Source organism: Trachurus trachurus, assembly GCF_905171665.1.
Source record: "Trachurus trachurus genome assembly, chromosome: 21".
In the NCBI taxonomy this organism is placed as follows: Eukaryota; Metazoa; Chordata; class Actinopteri; order Carangiformes; family Carangidae; genus Trachurus; species Trachurus trachurus.
The window spans coordinates 31,479,839-31,501,805 of record NC_139899.1 but is presented as its reverse complement, the minus strand read 5'-3'; the positions used below and the strand labels follow the sequence as shown (position 1 = coordinate 31,501,805).

Genomic DNA, 21,967 nt, shown 5'->3' with positions numbered 1-21,967 from the left:
AGGATTGATCTGATACACTGAGAACCGGTGCTCAGTGTAAGAAACAACAACTAATAAACTAATAAAGAAACTCACATTTATTCAAACCCTGTGTAAGCAAGATGAGAGGTGTAGGCTACACTAATCACAACATAAACAAACACCATGCGTAACAGGGATGGAATCAGCGTAAAGGACGCGCTCTCTCTCTCTCTCTCTCTCTCTCTCTCTCTCTGTCCTCCTCTCTCTCTCTCTCTCCGTCCGTCTCTTTTTTTCTCTTTTTTTTCTGTGATAGAGATGCTGAGTACTGTAGTAGGCTATATACTGACTATCTGATACCGAGGCTGTTGTGGTGGACTAAGAGAGATGATGATTTGTGTTTTGTTTTTCAATACGGCTGCACTACGCGGTCGCTCACGCTAATGAATTAATAAGTAAATAAATAAATAAAGCGATCATCACAAGGGCAGAGTGGTATCTCAACACGGCAGCGACATGCAGTCATCCACCCTCAGTCCTGCTTGGGACATCCACAGCTGCTTTTCAGTGCCAGTTCGTCCCTGCTGTGTTAATTCAGGTGGAGTTTCCTTTACGCGCTGACAGCCTTTGATCTCTGCTTTGATCTGACGTCAGATGTGACGGGACAATCTATATAGATATAAATTCACGTGTTGATTCCATTAGTTGCATTAAATAGTGGTTATTGTGGATATTTATTGCATTGAAATGTGTCTGGAACTGTGGAGATCTGCTTGTGAGGTCTTGGTGACGTGTGTGCACTTCCAGTCAAACTTCCACTGCACCTGCTGCGCTCCGCCCTGCACTGAGAGTAGACCTGGTTTGAGGTGGCGAGCTTTCAGCGCAACCTCGGCGGGACATTTTCGCACAAAACTTCCACTGCACCAAGCTGAATCTGTGACGCCTCCCCCTGCTGCGCGGCCACGCCTATCTCAGCGCAGCGCGATCTGCCAATCTTCCAATCTGACTTTGCGCTAGGCTGCGCTGGTCGAAACTTGCATTAGACCAGCTGCGTTACCTTGCACCACCTGCGCTGCGCCAAGAAACTAGGGCCCATAGACTTATTTAATTTTTTTTTCGGAACAATTTCTCATGTCGGGGCTTCAATACAAGAGGGACATTACAGACGAGCACTATGGAGGTATTTGGATGTTTTTTGGTGTCTTTTTGGACGAAGAAAAGTGGTGTCCATTCATAACCATTATATGGACAAATACTGCTGCACGGAGCCCCGCTGTAACTCAGAGAAGCCACGGAGGACTCTGAAACTTCTCCCAGCCCTTAGAAATTTGAATTTTGGGTGACCTATCCCTTTAACGGACCACATATTCACCAATGAGACAGAAAACAAGCCAGTGAGTGGACTATGAATCTCTGAGCTCAGTGAGCACCTACCAGTTGTTACAGTTGATGGCAGCGGAGCGGTTCAGTGCTTTCTCATGCGTCGTCGTGTAGTTTCACAGAGGACAAGGACCGTCACTGTCAGACTCCCATCAGACTTTATTTACATCTGCTAATGAAAAGAGGAGAAATAATCTCTGCATCAGGCTTCACAGTCACAGCTCAGGATAACACACACACACAAAATAAACTTCACAACACACTCTGCCTGTTAAACAGTCACGCTGCTAGGATTAGCCACAAGCTAACATGAAGCTATCAAAGTGAGTGAAAAGCTTTTCCGTATCAATGAACTTGTCATGTCTCTCACTCAGCATCATCACAGAACATCAGCAGTTGTTGTCTGGAGCAGATCTCCACATGTATGATCAATAAAGTCACCTTTAACCCTCAAATAGAAAGTTATATTAACGGAGCTCAGTACAAGTCAACCTACCACGACACTCCGACAGCAGACTGTTGCCTAGAAACGGGTCAACCCGCGAATTCTGCAGGGGCTCGTTAGTGTGACGTTTCAAAATAAGAGCTTCTAACTCATAGATCATAATTAACATAATTAATAAATAGATAAAAAAATAAAGGAGTGAATGACTTCATATTGTAACAGGCAGATAAATAATAATAATAAACTAAGTGTAGTGCAGCTTCCATAATAACAGAATTACAGTTAGTGGAATTACTAACTCCTTAACTCTGTTACAGCAGCAAGTACAAGACAAAGCAGCCAGATGAATAAATAAAACACATTACAGCAGAGTGAGGACAGAGGAAAGCATCAATGTGTTTAGGAAATGACTTGTAAACAGTTTATAATGAAAACGATATTGACAATGTAAATGGAACATTTTAAGAATATTCACATCATTATTAAACAAAAAGTGTCCAGTGAAACAACAAAGCAGCAAACTAAAGTAGCCTCTATAGATGGACCATGGATCATGAAGGGATTAGGAAACGCCTGTCAAAAGACAGATACACTCTACAGAGTATGTATTAAACAAAGAGGCAGAAACTAAATGTAAGTATCAGAATAAGTGAACCAATACTATAAAGCTCTGTAGAAAAGAAAACTATAGGACAATATTTAATAACACCAAAAACAACACTAAAGGAATGTGGGATATATAAAATGTTATTATTAAAAATGTCTCAACACAATGAAGTTCCCCTCACTATTTCATTCAGAATGTATCCCGTTAAGTGTCACAGGATATGAAGCTATATGGACCAGGAAAGACTGGGCTCGTAATAGGAGGGTTAGGTGAGTGATAAACACAATGAGGAAATGAAGTCACAAGCTACTATGGAGTTAACATATGTTTTATGAAAAATAAAGATAAAATGAAAATTCAGCACAATAACTGACTTCATGTTCCACAGTTTCTTTCTTTTTGTTCTTCACAAATGACAAATCAAATTGTTCTATATGGGAAATGTCCGAATGAGGAAAATAATAATAACAAAAATGAGTTTTAATTAATGTTGTTTGAAAGTCTTTGGGGAACAGAGAAAGGACTGTCATAGTCATAACGCTCTTCTCTTTATGGCCATACTCACATCACATAATCACACAATTAAACACACTAGTACTGTAATACAATAGTGACTAAAGGAAAACATTTTATTAACTGTACAGGTTTTAGTTCTATAGCCTATCAAATGGAATATTTATTTACATTTAAAAACAATCATAAATTATTCTAGCCTTTTTTGCCATGAAATGTGATGATTTTATCTGTTTTCCATGAATTACAATACTTTTTGTTTGACTTTTAACCATGAAATATGATTCATTTTGTTTAATCTCTTTTTAACCATTAAACGAATCCTTTAAGTTATCAACTGTGAAACAGTAAAAACACAAATCAAACACTTCAATTTTTAAGCTATGTCTTAAAAGAGCTCAGCTATAAGCACATGAAAAGAGAAATGTTTTTAACCTGGATTTAAAAGTGTTTACAGTTGGGGCTGATCTCAGTTCTGCTGGTAGTTTGTTCCAGTTGTGTGCAGCATAACAGCTAAATGCTGCTTCACCATGTCTGGTCTGAACTCTGAGCTCCACTATCTGACCTAAGTCAGTAGATCTCAGAGCTCTACTGGGTTTATACTCTACTAACATGTCATTCATGAGCAGTCAAACCTCAAACGGTGGAAAACGAGAAAATAGTGATGGAAGTATGACAGACAGGTAGCAAGATGGCGTCAGTGACTCACTGCAAAAACTCAACATCTCACCAAGAATATGTGTCTTGTTTCTAGTCAAAACTAATCTCATCATACTTAAAATAAGACTCATCATATTAAAAAGTAGCTTGTTTTTGGACACTTTTTACATCTTTCAAGCATATTTTCACTTGAAATAAGTAGAAAAATCTGAAAGTGGCACAAAAAACTTGCTTTCACTGGTAGATTTTTCTTCTTATTTCAAGTGGCAAATTGTTTGAAACAAATGAAAATGATCTAAAAACAAGTAAATTTTTTTAGATGATGAGTCTTATTTTAAGTGGAAAGAGATTAGTTTTGACTAGAAATGAGACATTTTGACAAGAAATAAGACAAATATTCTTGGAAATATTTTGAGTTTTTGCAGTGACAACTGAGCTCTCCCCCTGTGACTTGAAAAACAAACAAAATACAAACGCTTTTTACTCTGTTTTATAGTTGCTTACCTCCTCTAGTTGTTTTTAACCGCTCATAGGATTTCTAGTCACTGAATCCTGTTTTTAAGCTGCACTTTGTCCCACACTTTGATCCAACTGCGTCTGACAGCGTGGGAAAATCCCTGACAGCTGACAACCAGCTAGCTTACCGGACATGGGACCTCAATTCGGAAAAAATCTCCATGTAGGCGAACGGGAGTCAAAATTTTATTTCATGATTGTGTCATGAGAAAAATGACCTTTTTATGACCATTTTATTTTACAATAGTTTTACAACAAACTGCTGATTTCTCTGCATGAAACAATGATGTTTTAAACAGGTTGAGGTCGTATTTTTTTCTCATGGCACAATTCAATCAGATTAGTAATAACATTTTGACTCCCGTTCACTTACATGGAGGTTTTTTCCGAATTGAGTTCCCTTGGCAACGTTACTTTCTGCTTCCGCTTAGGCTCTCTATTTCACTCCAGTGGTTTCCTCCTGATGGATCTACTTGTATTAAACCCCCTGCTGGACAATAAGTGACATCACAGCACTATTATAGCTGTTAGACTACCAATAACTGTTTATAATAATAATCATCACCTGATACGTTCAAAGTTATCCACTGAGTGTTTCATGTCAGTGACAGATAGTTCACCTTTACGTTAATATCGTGTGTGTCATAAATGTTCTTTGTTCACTTTGGATTTCATTTCTTGGAGCAAAGTCCAGCGAAGCAGGTTAATTATTCCAGGAAAGATAACAGCGTCACGTCCAACAAGTTGACCCTTGTCCCAGTGGTTGTGTCGCAGTTTATTTCCCCGTGTGAAGGTAAGGTGAACAGTCTGAATGTTTTCCTCGTTAACACCTGTCGTTACCTGAGTTCTCTGCCCTTCAACTTGTCGTTGTGTTGTTGTTGTGTTGTTATAATGTGACTGTAGCTGAGTCAGAGCTGTAACTGTAAAGTCTGGACCGACAGAACCGTGTCCTCCATGTTGTGTGGATGTTGTCGGTAGAAGCGCTGGAATAAGAGCAGAAGCTGTTGCTGCCTATCTCTGATCAATACTGACAGTTTCTTTTATTGATGATTGATTTTCCAGTGTTGATCAATGTTCAGCATCAGGTTCTTCACAGTAACTGAGTACATTTAGTGCAGTACAGTTGTGAGGTACTTGTACTCTCCTTGAGTATTTCCTTGTTGTGCTACTTCCTGCTTGTACTGCAGCTCATGTACCTGACAGGTGAAGCTACTGGTCACTTTGCAGCTGCAGGTTGTAGATTAAAAACACCTGATGAGCTCAGAAACACAGGATTAAAGATGAAACCACAGCATGTTTGTCCTGTGACTCTGTAGGTTACATCAGCTCACTGACTCATTTAAATCTATTAGAAGAGGAGCAGCTGGACACTGTCTCTGTGTCCTCACCATTCATGTCTGTGGTTACACACAGCTAACACTCTGGGTTATTGATTATTGGAAACAAATCATTAATATTGTTGTGGAGAATGTTTTAGAGCTGCAACAGTTGTTCAATCAACATTTTTCAAGCAGATATTTTCAGTTTGTTTTTTTTCCCTCAAAAACTTAAGATTTCCTTGTTTTCTCTGTTTGATTTGACTGTAAACTCAATATTTTTGTCTCTTTGATTGTTGCTGTGACAAAATGAGACGTTTGAAGACGTGGCCTCAGACTGAGAGGAACTTGAACGCATCATTTGTCTGTATTTTGTGACATTTGATGGAGCAGACGATGAATGGATGGACAGAGACAATAAGTGTCAGTGGCAGCTGGAGAGTGTTTTTATCTCTTTGAATTTCCAGTGTGAGTGAAATGACTGAATGTTGTGACAGTGGAGCTGTGAGGTGAAATAAGTGGAGGCCCAGTTGTTGTGTGTGTAGCTTGTTTGATCCAGTGGTTTTCTACAGGGACGCTGTCCACACAGAGACTGTGTCACATCAACTCAGTGGATCTCAGTCCTTGTGTGTGTCAGTGGATGGAAACAGTGGTCCATGGATCATGTTGCTGGGCTGCTCTTCACTTCACGACGCCATCTAGTGGACTGATAGTAGAAGTAGAGCAGCTGATGGCAGCTTCCTCTTCCTCACTGCTGTGTGACTGCATTCAGCTGACACTGATATGAAGCAGAGAAGAAGAGCCAATCAGTGGAGGAGCAGCTGGAGACATGATGGACATGTGAGCTGCTGTCAGTGGCGGCTGGTGCTAAAATAAATTGGGGGGGGGGGGGGGGGGGATGTGTCAGATAAATAAAGAGCATTGCTGACTTCACATCCAGCCAACTGTGTTTGGCATGACACAGACGGGAGAAGCGTTGTGTAACTCCGTCCACGGTCACTTGCCTGCTGCTGGATTTTTAAGTCAAGTTCCTCCGGTTCAAGCTCTTTTATCCTTTTTTTTTTTTGCTCCAGCGAACGCCTCGTGAAAGGATTATTTCGTAAAGAAACAACAGATTTTTCTTTTGCTGCGGCCGCTATTGTCTCCTGTCTTGTTGTTGTTGTTGTCGGTCTGCTCCGTGTGCACACGGGTGCGTCTGTAACTGTTTGAGTGACAGGCACGGCTACGCTGCCAGGGGAGTGACTTTGATTGACAGGTCAGGTATCATGAATCAATCCGATTGGATGAAAAAATGACCCAAACGTGCTGATTGGCCACGGGCGCAGAGAGCTGCGCCCGGAGGAGAATCTTTAAGTGACCAATTAGAGACCAGCATGAAGTCACATGGAAGCCAAAATTAAGAGTCCACATACACACTCATTTGGCCGGGGCCCCTCGCTATTGAAATGTATGAAATAACCCAGAATAAACCCAATATGGAATGGAAATGCTTACAAATGTCAAAGTACAACCCATTGTATGAGTGAACACTGAGCAGATATGGTAATTACTTTTTATTTTGTTATTTATGTTTACTGTGTCTACACTTTTTTCCTGAAATTTAGATGGGGGCGGCGCCCTAGCGCCCCCTATTGACCGGCTGCCACTGGCTGGTGTGCACATGAATGATGTGTGTTTCCTCTGCAGGTGAAGCTAGAAAGTGTGTGTGAGCTGATGTGGATGTGAGCTCAGCAGCATGGATCAGTGTGAGGACAGAGAGGAGGGAGCCCCTCCCTCTAAAACCAAAAGCCAGACCACAGGTCAAAGGTCAGATGAGCATCTCTAACTGTCCATGAATCACTGCTCCATCATTATTCACACTCAAAGCTCTGTGTATGTTGTGTTCAAGGCCAAAGCAGCAGCACAAGCCACAGTCTGGACCTGGACCTGGATCCAGCGATGAGTCCATTGGTCGTCATCAGTTTAACAAGAGAAGGTCAGAATGTGAAACAGTCAGAAAGACTTTCTCTCTAAAAGTCAGTTGTTGTGTTTATTAGAATATTTAAGATATTTCTCATCAGTTTTTCTCCAACATGCACATTTATCAGTTGTGTTGTTGTTTCAGGATCCAGCAGCAGAGACCAGACTCTCCTGGACCCAGCTGTCTGTCTTTAAAGAGCAACCGGTCAAAGGACATTATCGTTAACTTTAAAGGAGGACGTGGATCAGCTGATCACATGTAAGAGACAAAACTACATTTCCAAGGTTTTGAGTTTCTGTTGAACATTCTTCCTGTGGAGACACATTTCAATGATTCTCATTAACTCATTGAGTGCCAACCACGTCATTTCTCGTTTTTCGTTCCCATGCGTTGAGTGCCAAAAACGAGATTTTTCGTTTTTTGCTTTTTTTTTAAATTATGAAAATAGACACTTTAATACACATTATATGTAAATTTGGGGACTCTACGACGAGGAGAACTGAAATAGATGACGATCAAAGTCACATGACAGCTCATGATCTGGAAGTTTTTTATCATAACTCGGCTTCTGCAAACGGAGTTCTGCATGTGGATGCAGCAGCTGGGAGCTGAACCAGGAAGCTCTCAGCCGACAGTCCCGGCCGGTCTTCACCTCGAGCAACACCGTGTCCTCCCCAAAGTCCTCCCGCGGTAAAATCTGATGGTCTCTGGGCCAAAGCAGACCGGCATCACCGACCCGTACCACAGAAGGACCGCGACCACCGGCGGGACCGGTGTTCCCGACCTGCTGTGGCCGACAGACCCTCACGTTCCGCGGCGAGAGGCTGTGACACGGCACGGTGCGTCTGTGTTATTGTTGTTTAGTGGCGCCCCCCCCCCCCCCCCCCCCCCCCCGCCCCCGATGGTGGTTTTGTGAATAGAACAACCATTGTTGTATATATTTATCTTATACGAGCCCTTTGATCCAGAATTGTGAGTGTCAGAAGAGCGACAGACACAAACAGAGCACCTTTCATAAAAGACGCTCTATCTCCTTTTGTAGAAAAAAAGGAGGGATTTTGGTGAAACCCAGCCATGTTTAGCTTGACTTTTCTCAGGAACGGAGGCACGTAGAAACAAACGGTTTGTGGTCATTTGAAGCATAAAGTTAAACCTTTCAATTGAGCTACAGTATGTGTTGGTGGCAATAATATAGAATACACACTATGGCTCTACATAAAAAGTCAAAAATGGTCTAAACTGCCGGTACACTTGACTAAAACTTTGGAAAGGAGCGTGGCACTCAATGAGTTAAAAACTGAGTTATAACTCAGACACACGCATCCACTGCTGATGCTACTAAATATAACAGCTGCTTTTTGCTCACTTCCTGCAGCAGTCGCTCCACTTCAGCACTAAACTTCTTTCTATGTTTGAAGTCCGACGCTCCCTTTTCGATTTTTGTTTGGACATTTTACGTTTCTTTCTAAACTCACCTTCTCTGGCATTCTTGATTTAACAACACGTTCATGAATCTGACGTAGAGTTTGCATGTTCTCCCCGTGCATGTGTGGGTTCTCTCCAGCTTCCTCCCACAGACCAAAGACATGCAGGTGAACTGGTGACTCTAAATTGGCTATAGGTGTGAATGTGTGTGTGTATATGTTGGCCCTGTGATAGACTGGTGACCTGTCCAGGGTGAACCCCGCCTCCTGCCCAAAGTCAGCTGAGAAAGGCTCCAGCTCACCCTCCACCCTAGTGAGGATGAGCTGGATAGAAGATGAATGAACTTAAAGAGATATTGGTGAATGAGGCCCATTGTTACAAAATGTAGGAAAAGGAACTCATTCACATTTGTAACCCTTAAAATAACTTTGCAGAGAATTCTTTTGAAAACCTAAAACTGTCAAACATGAGTTGTGTTGTTGTTTCAGGATCCAGCAGCAGAGACCAGACTCTCCTGAACCCAGCTGTCTGTCTTTAAAGAGCAACTGGTCAAAGAAGTGGATCATTGACTTTAAAGGAGGTCGTGGACCGACTGATCAGATGTAAGCTGTAACTGACAGTCAGACTCAGGTTATTGTAGAAAAGAATCAGTTTGTACGACGTGTTGTTGGACCAGGTCTGAAACCAAAGTGTCTGTGTCTGTTGTGAACGTCCTCAGGGGACATATAAAGTCCATCTTGTATTATCTCTCTGTCCTGATGTTCACTTGACACTGATTCCTCCACAGAGTGGACCAGCAGAGCTCAGAGGTTCACAGTGGTCAGTCTGCCCAGCAGCATCAAACACACCTGGACTCCATATTTATGGTGAGGACATGTCCAACAGCTGCTGTTACATCTGTTGTGTTCACCATCATCTCCATGCTGCACTTTGACACCAGTGGATTGTCAGTCTGTCCAACATGGATCTGATGTTTGGCTCCATGGTTTTAGTTTGATGCTGTCACTCATAGAGTTTCTGTTCCAGCGGCTGGAGAAGAACATGGTCACTTTTGTCAAGAACGAGCTGAAGAAGATCCACAAGGCTCTGAGTCCAGATTACCCAGAATGCTCAGGGAGCCAGAGGGAGGATGAGGAGGTGTTGGATGGTGAGGATGAAGAGCAGAGGAGCAGCAGCAGAGAGGCATTAGTGAAGATCACAGTGAACTTCCTGAGGAGGATGAAGCAGGAGGAGCTGGCTGAGCGTCTGCAGAGCAGTAAGAGGATTTCTCTAAAGATTCAACATGATGGACAAATGAGACGTTCACTGACATCAACACATGGAGGGAAACATGTTCACATAGTCATTATTTAGAAGAATTAAAATGTTATATTCTCTTATTGATCTAATTTCTTGTGTTTTCATTCTGAATATTTTGCTCCAGTTTGTGGACGTAAACTCAAATCTGCCCTGAGGAAGAAGTTCCAGTGTGTGTTTGAGGGGATCTCTAAAGCAGGAAACCCAACCCTTCTGAACCAGATCTACACAGAGCTCTACATCACAGAGGGAGGGGCTGGAGGGGTCAATGATGAACATGAGGTCAGACAGATTGAAACAGTGTCCAGGAAACCAGACAGACTAGAAACAACCATCAGACAAGAAGACATCTTTAAAGCTCCACCTGGAAGAGACCGACCAATCAGAAGAGTGATGACAAAGGGAGTGGCTGGCATTGGGAAAACAGTCTTAACACAGAAGTTCACTCTGGACTGGGCTGAAGACAAAACCAACCAGGACATACACTTCATATTTCCCTTCACCTTCAGAGAGCTGAATGTGCTGAAAGAGAGAAAGTTCAGCTTGGTGGAACTTGTTCATCACTTCTTCTCTGAAACCAAAGAAGCAGGAATCTGCAGGTTTGATCAGTTCCAGGTCGTCTTCATCTTTGACGGTCTGGACGAGTGTCGACTTCCTCTGGACTTCCACAACACTGAGATCCTGACTGATGTGACAGAGTCCACCTCAGTCAACGCACTGCTGACAAACCTCATCAGGGGGAACCTACTTCCCTCTGCTCGCCTCTGGATAACCACACGACCTGCAGCAGCCAATCAGATCCCTCCTTACTGTGTTGACATGGTGACAGAGGTCAGAGGGTTCACTGACCCACAGAAGGAGGAGTACTTCAGGAAGAGGTTCAGTGATGTGCAGCAGGCCAGAGAGATCATCTCCCACATCAAGACATCACGAAGCCTCCACATCATGTGCCATATCCCAGTCTTCTGCTGGATCACTGCTACAGTTCTGGAGGAGGTGTTGAAGACCAGAGAGGGAGGAGAGCTGCCCAAGACCCTGACTGAGATGTACATCCACTTCCTGGTGGTTCACCTAAAACTGAAGAAGGCCAAGTATGATGGAGGAGCTGAGACAGATCCACACTGGAGTCCAGAGAGCAGGAAGATGATTGAGACTCTGGGAAAACTGGCTTTTGAGCAGCTGCAGAAAGGAAACCTGATCTTCTATGAATCAGACCTGACAGAGTGTGGCATCGATATCAGAGCAGCCTCAGTGTACTCAGGAGTGTTCACACAGATCTTTAAAGAGGAGAGAGGCCTGTACCAGGACAAGGTGTTCTGCTTCGTCCATCTGAGTGTTCAGGAGTTTCTGGCTGCTCTTCATGTCCATCTGACCTTCATCAACTCTGGACTCAACCTGATGATGAAGACTGAAACAACAGAAGTCAAATCTGCAGAGACAAACCTCTACCAGAGCGCTGTGGACGAGGCCTTACAGAGTCCAAATGGACACATGGACTTGTTCCTCCGCTTCCTCCTGGGTCTTTCACTGGAGACCAATCAGAATCTCCTACGAGGTCTGATGACACAGACAGGAAGTGACTCACGGTCCAATCAGGAAACAGTTCAGTACATCAAGAATAAGATTGAAGAGACTCCCTCTGCAGAGAAAAGCATCAACCTGTTCCACTGTCTGAATGAACTGAATGATCGTTCTCTAGTGGAGGAGATCCAACGGTCCCTGAGCTCAGGAGATCTCTCCAGACATAAACTGTCTCCTGGTCAGTGGTCGGCTCTGGTCTTCATCTTACTGTCATCAGAAGAAGATCTGGACAAGTTTGACCTGAAGAAATACTCTGCTTCAGATGAGGCTCTTCTGAGGCTGCTGCCAGTGGTCAAAGCCTCTAACAAAGCTCTGTAAGTGTAGAGATAGTTGGATTTATTCATCATTACATGAAAACCCTTCTATCTACAGGACAGATAATAAATTCATTTCTTCTTTAATTCCTCATGATCATCTCTTCAGACTGAGCAGCTGTAACCTCTCAGAGAGAAGCTGTGAAGCTCTGTCCTCAGTCCTCAGCTCCCAGTCCTCTAGTCTGAGACACCTGGACCTGAGTAACAACAACCTGCAGGACTCAGGAGTGAAGCTGCTGTCTGGTGGACTGGAGAGTCCACACTGTAGACTGGAGACTCTCAGGTGAGGATCCATCCAGCTGTTTATCTGATGACACTTGAACACAGCAGCAGGTGTTGACAGAGGGTTCCTGTGTGTTGTTGTGTGTGTTCAGTCTGTCAGGATGTCTGGTCACAGAGGAAGGCTGTGCTTCTCTGGCCTCAGCTCTGAGCTCCAACCCCTCCCATCTGAGAGAGCTGGACCTGAGCTACAATCATCCAGGAGCCTCAGGAGTGAAGCTGCTGTCTGCTGGACTGGAGGATCCAGACTGGAGACTGGACTCTCTCAGGTATGGAGAGGCTGCTGCAGCCACACACACTGTCTGATAGAGGAGGAGCTGGAACATCTTCTATGGCCCCGTTCACACCTGGTTACACCTGGTATTAACATCTGTCTCAGGTGATCCATGCATTGATGACATCAGATCCCATCACTCAGACCAAATCCAGAGGTGGTGTAGGCCACAGTGAAGCTCCGCCCACTCCACTGACGTCCTCTGTCTCAGTCTGACTCGTCCCAACACAGTTTATACTGAAGCCAAAATCTCAAGAGTGTTTCAAACATGAGCTGTGCAGCTTTCATCAGTCACAGTGATGAACTACTGGGATCAGGAGTTTCTCCTCATGATGACTTCAGTGTCTCATCATGACTCACTGTGTCATATTCAGGAGAAGAGATGTCAGTGATGAAAGCAGCTGTTGGCAGCTGTGCTCTGAGTCTCTCCAGATGTTTGGATCAGACTTTATTTTAGAGTGTATCAGGAAACATTTCAGCTGCAGCTGGTTGAACTGCTCCTGAACCAACAGAGTGTTTGACCTGAATAGTCCCAGAGACTGTAGACACCTGTTGAGTGTGGACACACTAATAACAACACAGCAACAAGAATCAAAGCATGTCCACTGCTCAGAGACATTCGTCTCCCAGCGTCTCCAACCAAGGAGGAAATAAGAGACAGAAACCAGGCGGCACCATCAGGTCTCTGTCTGGTCAGATATTGATGATCAATAATCAGCTCAGTCTCTCTGAGATCCTGGTCTTGTCCTGATGAGATGTGTTGTTGTGTTGAGGAGACAGTAAATCACAGTGTGACATCCAGATGTCCTCACTGTCCAGAGGCCTGGAGCTGTCAATCAGAAGAAAGTGAGTGTAGTGAACAGTAGGGGTGTCACGATTCTCCAAATCCTCGATTCGATTTGATTTTCGATTTTAGGGTCATGATTCGATTCGATTCTCGATTTTTTTTCTTTTTCTTACAGCACAGAGGCCTATGTCATTTTCAGACTAGTCTACTCTACGATCATTGGTTTTATTCATCACATTTTGTACAGTAAACCTTATTTCAAAGTATGGGCTACATATAAGTGATGCAATTTCCATAATCAGCGCCGCAACGTAACCGTGCGGGGCCCCCCCCGCGGCCGTCCGCCGTGGATGACGGGGGGCGGCGAGGCGATGGCCGCGAGGGGGGGGGGGCGACGGCGGCGACAACACAGCAGAACAAGGAGCTATGGACTGTGGAAGCTTGAATGGCCAAAATACAGAAGTTATCATGACGTGAACCATGTTGCGGTGTAAAAAAAAAAAAAAAGGCCGTTGATTCGGTGGAAACCCGGCTTAACGGGCGGGGTCGGGGCCCCCACGGCATGCGGGGCCCCCCCGCCTCGCGGGGGCTGCGGGGGTATACTTTACGGCCCAGTCCATAATGTATCACATTAGGCACTAATGGTCAAATTTAAATAATTTATTTACAATATAAAGGTAACAACAAAATAAATGAGAAGTCACAGAGGGTGCATGTCATCCTTTTGGTTACAGCTGTGTGCACTAGGCTACTTTTAAAATGACAATGTGCAACAAAACAAAATAAATAAATAAAAAATATGTCCAAAGTAGTGGAACAATTAGAGCCTTACAGAGTCGGGAAATAATGATCAGGGGCCAATATTGCCTACAAGGTTTCGAAACAAATATATTTATATCTGTACATTCTCATATTTTTTTTTCATTAATTCACTGTCGCGTCATTATGCTCCTGATGTCGGCTTAATGTAATGTAAACGAGATTGCGCTGATACATGAGAGTGTGTATGTGACAGACTGTCACAGACAGCGGGGCAGAGCTGCAGCTGCTGTGCTGCATGGACCTGATCAGACTGACGGTGGTCCACAGTCAATCAGTCCCGGATCCTCCACCGTCACCAGATCCCCCGAAAGCCCCCGCAAATAATAAAAATTATCTACAAATCTACAAGAAGTTAAGTGGCAAGTTGCACCTTCTCGTCGGCTTACTATTTGCAGCGTTTTTTTTAAAATCCTATAACGTCACTGCAACATGCGGCTCTCAGCGCTTATCAGTGTTGTGTAGTTAGAGCTGTGTCTCCCTCCTGTTTCCCAGGTAGGAGGGACAGTAGCCCACCAGGGCTGGGCGATAAAACGCTATAAATTGTGAAATAACTTTTCTTCGATAGAAATATGAGACGTGGTCGATAGGTTTCATTCATCCATGTTTTGGCAGACAATACAAATAGCCAATGATATTGAGAGTTGCGCCGTGCCGAACCAATCATGTGGCTGGAATAGAGCCAGTCAACATTTGTTTGGGTTGCTGCAGACGTGCACATGAGCTGAGACGGCCGTTTAAATAAAAAATAAGAGAGAGAGAGAGAGAATGAGTGTTGTCTCAAAAGAAAAAGTGAACTTGGAGAGTGACTGAAAAGACGCGTGGTGCGCAATGGGGACAACAGGCGGCGGGGGTGGGGGGTCGGGGGGATCGTCGATCCTCTATTTGACTTCGATGATCGAGACCATGACGTAATTTCGATCGATTTGGATAAAAAATCGAAATTGTGACACCCCTAGTGAATAGTGTAATAATCAGTGTTTGTGGCTGAATGTGTGTGTGATCAAACAGCTGTTTTCAGACTGTGTGTGCTGACTCCAGATCAGATGAAGCCACAAAGTGGCTCCTTAAAGGACAATTCCAGGCGAATTCAACTCTGGGGTGTATTTTCATATCATTTTAGGTCTAAAAGAATGAATCTGAAGATTTTCAGTTTAATTGCTCCTGTTTTACGGTAGTTGCATCTGTCCCCGCATCCCCACGGCAGCAATGAATGGGAGTGGATGTAAGTTCCGCTGTTTAGGCTGTTTCCAGCCCTCAAAGCCGCAATTTTTTTTCCACAGACAGCGTCAGATGGCGACTCAAACATGCACCGAGAAGTTTATTTACTTCAAGCAAGCCGGCATGTTTGTAAAACTAGATCTAATTCAAAGTCTCCCGGAGTCTCGCGCGAGACCCAGTTGCCGTGCTGGTGCATTCAGGTGCAGTGGGAAAAGCTACCGTTTGTGTCATAAACACAGGAATATCAACTCTTGACTTGCTTCAAGTAAAAAAAACTTCTCGGCGCATGTTTGAGTCGCCACCTGACGCTGTCTGTGGAAAAAAATGTACACTTCAAGCAAGTAAAGAGTTGATATTCCTGTGTTTATGACACAAGCGGTAGCTCCTACTGCGCCTGAATACACCAGCACTGCAACTTCGGGCTCGCGCGAGACTCCGGGAGACTTTGAATTAGATCTAGTTTTACCATGAGTTTTACAAACATGTCGGCTTGCTTGAAGTAAATAAACTTCTCGGTGCATGTTTGAGTAGCCATCTGACGCTGTCTGTGGAAAAAAATTGCGGCTTTGAGGGATGTAAACAGCCTAAACAGCGGAACTTACATCCACTCCCATTCATTGCTGCCGTGGGGATGCGGGGACAGATGCAACTACCGCTAAACAGGAGCAATTAAACTGAAAATCTTCAGATTCATTCTTTTAGACCTAAAATGATATGAAAATACACCCCAGAGTTGAATTCGCCTGGAATTGTCCTTTAATGAAAGTCTCCAGCAGCTGGAGCTTCACTTCCTGTCTGAGTCCATGTGCTCTGAGCTGAGCCTGCTTCTCTCTGCTCTACAGTTTCTCTGCTTCCTCTGGACTCTGACTTCAAGTCCAGTCAAAATGTGTGGACAGGTTTGATGGAGCTCAGGACTGGTCCTGAAGACGGCTGCTTTATTCCACATGATGTGACTGATCTCAGTGAGTCAGTGTGTTGCAGCTGATCTGTGTGAAGAGCAGAGAAGAACAGAGTCATTGATCATGAGATCCTGATCCGTCCTGTCACTGTGATCAGATGGTTTCTATTAGAGCTCCTTCATCCACTCACTGCTGCTGTGGCTCCTGTGGAAACCTGCTCACAGCCTCATTCTTCAGCTTCCTGGGGAGTTTTCTTCAAACAAACACAAGTTGTGTTCACACTCAGTGTTTCTCACTAAACTCTCTGTGTGTTTCACTGAGCTCTAACAAACGTGTTGAGTGTGTTTCCTTCCTCATCAAACACTGAAACCACACTGCAAAAATTCAAAATCTTACCAAGAATATTTGTCTTATTTCTAGTCAAAATAAATCTAATTATACTTAAAATAAGACTCATCACATTTAAAAAGTAGCTTGTTTTTAGACACTTTTTAAAATTTTTTCAAGCAAATTTTCCACTTTAAATAAGTAGAAAAATCTGACAGCGGAGCAAGTTTTTCTTTCTTATTACAATCACAAAAAACTTGCTTTCACTGGCAGATTTTTCTACTTATTTCAAGTGAAAATTTGGGTAACACTTTATTTTAAGGGGTCCTTGTTCCTGTGTATCTACCTAATTAATTACAGTGTAATTACCTATGTAACCGTATGTAATAACATGTACTTACATTGTAAATACATAGTGTATTTTGGTGTACTTACAGGTCCTTGTTACACTTGTAATAGAATGCTTGTGCAAAGAGAGAGGCCACTTTGGCATTTCTTATTACAAGTGTAACAAGGACCTGTAAGTACACCAAAATACACTATGTATTTACAATGTAAGTACATGTTATTACATACGGTTACATAGATAATTACACTGTAATTAATTAGGTAGATACACAGGAACAACGACCCCTTAAAATAAAGTGTTACCAAAATTTGTTTGAAACAAGTGAAAATGATCTAAAAACAAGTTCATTTTCAGGTGATGAGTCTTATTTAAAGTGGAAAGAGATTAGTTTTGACATTTTGACAAGAAATAAGACAAATATTCTTGGAAAGATTTTGAGTTTTTGCAGTGCATCCACTCTTCACAGCTGCACACTTCTTCTTTCCTGGTGCATTGTGGGATATCTGGGCTGGTCAGCTCCACCTGTTGTGTCTTCATCTTCTTTGCTGTGACGTGTGTTTGTGCAGCTTGAGAGTCAGAGAGTGAAAGTGTGTGTCTCACACTGCAGTGACATCACATGGAGAAAAGACATGATGAAGTGTTTCCTCCTCGTCTCCTCCTGCTCTGTATCATCACTAGATAAAGACTCCAGCTCCTTCTTCTCTGTGCTCAGTGTTCATCCATACATACCAGCCTCCATGTGAACACAGTGATAAAACAGTGTGTGTGTGAGAGCCATGTAATGTCCATGTGTGCATGCTGACAGAGAAGGTGCTGCTCTGACCCCCCTCCTCCTTTCAGGGTGGAGCCTGCTGGAGTCCCATGGTTGACACCAGGTCTGAGGAAGTGTAAGTCTGTTTTTACTTTGATTCATGGAAACGAGGGATGCACATGTTGAACCGTTTAACTGTTAACCGATAACAAGAACTTTGACCGATTAATACTATCAGTTATTTATTTATTAGCTCCTTGTCGTCAACCCATGGGGGCGTGTCGACACGTGCAGATTTCCACGTGCCTTCAGTCATATCTCGCGGTAAAAAGTTCCACAGGAGGACTGACAGTATGTGCAGCAGCCCCCATGAAGGAAGGTCAGACCATAAATGTAGCTACACAGACACAGATGTGAATCACCGTAACAACAGCGCTGAAAAAAGTAAATAAAAGAGGAGGCTGATGCAGCTCTCCTGCAGCTCCACAGAGGAGCTCTGCTGCTCCTTCAGTCTGGTGTTTGGCTGCACTTTGTAACTAAAACAGTTCTACATTGGACGATCTAACCTCCATATGAGAGATCAGCTGAGACAGAGCAGAGTGGATGTGGCACTGATCAGCTGTCACAGCGCACGTGTGTATTTAAAGGGATAGTTCAACATTTAGTCAAATTGGCCCATTGCCATAATCCCTATAGTCATAGCAGTAGGTTTGTTACCTTTAATTGTCGGTGCAAGCTGTTTTTAGAACGGTGGAGCAGAGCCGTGAGCTGCTCAGAGCTACGCTACGGAGGCTCATTATGGGATTTCTTGGTTTCCCTCAAAATAAACTCATCAAATACAAAATCCAACAACTCCACAACGCTCTGGTGGACAAGTTGTGACCTGCACATTCACCACGCTATGAGATAATAACACAACGTTACCACACAGAGTTGTTTTAGAGGGAAATAAATGCAAAACCACTGATGCACGTTGCCTTCAGGGACAGTTTTTCATCAAGAGTCTCTGTATTTCCCTCTAAAATAACTCTGTCTGGTAACGTTGTGTTATTATCTCATAGCGTGGTGAATGTGCAGGTCACAACTTGTCCACCAGAGCGTTGTGGAGTTGTTGGATTGTGTATTTGATGAGTTTGATGAGTTGAAACCAAGAAATCCCATAATGAGCCTCCGTAGCGTAGCTCTGAGCAGCTCACGGCTCTGCTCCGCCGTTCTAAAAACAGCTTGCACCGACAATTAAAGGTAACGAACCTACTGCTATGACTATAGGGATTATGGCAATGGGCCAATTTGTCAAAATGTTGAACTATCCCTTTAACGGCAAAAAATAATAATAATTGGAGCGTCGTAATCTTATCGGTTAACGGTTAATAATCGGTTAACGAGCGTCGGTTATCAGTCAGAAAAAAATTTCAAAATGTGCATCCCTACTGGAAACAAAGCAGCACATTCAACCATCTTCACACTGTCACATCACTGACCTCATGAGTCTTCATCAAACTGTCAATAACTGATCAATGATCAATAACTGCAGCTGTGTCTTGTTCTCTCCATCAGATTCCTGTCCACTCAGAATCGACACAAACACAGTGAACACAAACATCAAACTGTCTGACAACAACAGGAAGGCGACAGGTGTTAAGGAGGATCAGTCATATCCTGATCATCCAGACAGATTTGACTACTGGCCTCAGCTGCTGTGTTCAACTGGTCTGACTGGTCGCTGCTACTGGGAGGTCGAGTGGAGAGGAGACGTTTCTATATCAGTGAGTTACAGAGGAATCAGCAGGAAAGGAAACAGTGATGACTGTTGGTTTGGAGGGAACGATCAGTCCTGGAGTCTGGACTGCTCTGATGCTGGTTACATAGTCTGGCACAATAACAGACATACACCTATCACCTCCTCCTCCTCCTCCTCCTCCTCCTCCTCCTCCTCCTCCTCCTCCTCCTCCTCCTCCTCCTCCTCCTCCTCTGTCTCTAACAGAGTAGCAGTGTATGTGGACTGTCCTGCTGGCTCTCTGTCCTTCTACAGAGTCTCCTCTGACTCACTGATCCGCCTCTACACCTTCAACACCACCTTCACTCAACCTCTCTATCCTGGGTTTTTACTCTACTGGCCTGGTTCCTCAGTGAGTCTGTGTTGAGTGAAGCAGAGTCTCCTCCTGTCACAGAAACCTTCTCTCTGTTGAACAGACAGTTCAGTCTCTACACGTCTGTCTCTGTCTCTCACTCATGTCGTCTTCACAGGACAGAGATGAACACAGTTTAATAATGAACTCATCAGCGTCATGGCAACAGAAAAATCACTTATTATTATTGTTCTGCTGCTGCTGACTGTTATTGTTTCTCTGAATGATTTCGATGTTATGATAAAAGGTACAGGCTACTTTCAGGACGAAGGTGGTTTCACTGCAGACTCTTATTTTGAAAAGTCGGCCTGAGCTACATGAAGAGCACCGTGTCGTTCTGACTGTTAAAATAAATAACTAAATAAAGGTTTCAACTGAAACAAAGTTCACGTCTGTGTCATTATTTACATGTTGTCACGGCAACATGAACCAGAATAACACTGAAACTCACTGTGGACTCGGTCATGAAGGTGTTAGTTACATCATTATATACAGGTAATACTCAGAAAATTAGAATATCGTGAAAAAGTTCATTCACTTCCCCATGATTACGAACTGTACTGAACCAGACAGAGAGCTTTTAAAGGCTCAGGAACCCTTTGCAGGTGTTTTGGATTAATTGGCTGACAATTTGAGCTACAACATTGAACTTTTTCACGATATTCAAATTTTTTGAGATTCTGATTTTGGGGTTTTCATAAGCTGTAAGCCATAATAATCAAAATTCTAACAAATAAAAGCTTGAAATATCTTGCAATGCCTGTTATGAGTCTAAATAATATATTCATTTCACCTTTTAAGTTGAATTACTTAAATGAATGAACGTTTTCACGATATTCTAATTTTCTGAGTATTACCTGTATTATATTTATAGTATAGTGCAGGTGTTGTGGTGGACTCTCCCCAAGATGTTCAGACTTTAACGTAACAAACTGCTGCTAAATGAACTTTAATGATTTCTGCTTTTATTCAGACAGGACAGTGAAGAGAGAGAATAAACTTGGTTTCTGTTTTGTCTTTTTTCCTCTTTGCTTTTATTACATTTTTGTTTTTCCTTTTCTTCTTTAGTAGACTCTCATGAAACACATCATGTATTATATAGATTCAAAACACACAGACTGAAATGTTTCATGTCTTTATTTCTTTTAATTGTAATGAAAACCTAAAATTCAGTAAATCAAGAAACTATAATACAGTGGGGAGAGTTCACGACTGTAACCTAATGAACTCCAAACACCTGCAGAAGTTTCCTGAGCCTCGTCTCTCAGTCTGGTTCATGACCTCCATCATATTCTACTTTATTGAGATGTATCTTTGATCTTTGCAACTCTGAGGGTGTTTATTTGTTATTTGTTGATATGTATGAACTATTAAAGATAAATAGAGGAAATTTCATGCAGGTTGGATTCAAACCCACGGCTGCTGCAGCAAAGTCTGAGCCTGTAGCTACAGTGGCATCATCATCATCAACGATCTCCAGAAGACATAAAGTTAAACATGAAACACTCTTTTTCAATATTTTAATCAATATCAGTGTATTATTTTAGTTTTCTATGGTTTTAAAGTGGTGGAAAAAATCTAAATGAACTTCAGTTCATCAGAATTAATAATTAAACTGTCAACAAAAAGTGAACATTATAGAAACATGGACTTATTCAGTCCTATAGGTCTGTTTATCTTATTCAATATCTAAAAGGGACTGCGGACTGTCTGATGGACAGAGCGCATTACTGACACACAGCGTCGTCAGACAAAATATCAGGTGGATAATAAAAGTAGAGACTGGAGTTTAAGATGCACATATGGGGCATATGTGCATCTTTATGCCGCTGCATGAATGCACTGCATGCTCTCGCTCTGAGCGCAGCGCATTTATGCTGCGGCTGCCTCGGAGGAGAACATTTTTTTTTTTTTTTTTTTTTAATCATTAGCGGTGCTTATTTATTAGTCCACACTACAGTTTGGTGCCTACGCTCCTCTCTGCCTCGCATTGTCTCAGGAAATAACTGGGAAGGTTTCAGAATATCTGTAAACTGAAAACATATTTTCTAACAGACTTGATGACACCTGTCGTCTTCCTCCCGACGGTTTACGCCGAGGGAACCACCACAGATTATTGTAAAAGGTTTGAAAGTCCGAGGCTCGATCCAAAAACGCTTTT

At 42.9% G+C, this 21,967-nt stretch overlaps 2 protein-coding genes across 2 annotated transcripts in view; one reads left to right on the top strand and one right to left on the bottom strand.

Annotated features, from left to right (window-relative positions):
• The window catches only part of LOC311004883 (tRNA wybutosine-synthesizing protein 4-like), a 196,513-nt gene that overhangs the window by 14,799 nt on the left and 159,747 nt on the right, over positions 1-21,967 (bottom strand). The gene's annotated exons all lie outside the window — the stretch shown is intronic.
• The window catches only part of LOC311004857 (uncharacterized protein), a 340,983-nt gene continuing 329,008 nt past the window's right edge, over positions 9,993-21,967 (top strand). The window contains exons 1-4 of the mRNA XM_083997040.1: positions 9,993-10,035; positions 10,189-11,971; positions 12,081-12,254; positions 12,346-12,519. Coding sequence (XP_083853166.1) covers positions 9,999-10,035; positions 10,189-11,971; positions 12,081-12,254; positions 12,346-12,519 — 2,168 coding nt within the window. The 5' untranslated portion in view covers positions 9,993-9,998. The remainder of the gene's footprint in view (positions 10,036-10,188; positions 11,972-12,080; positions 12,255-12,345; positions 12,520-21,967) is intronic.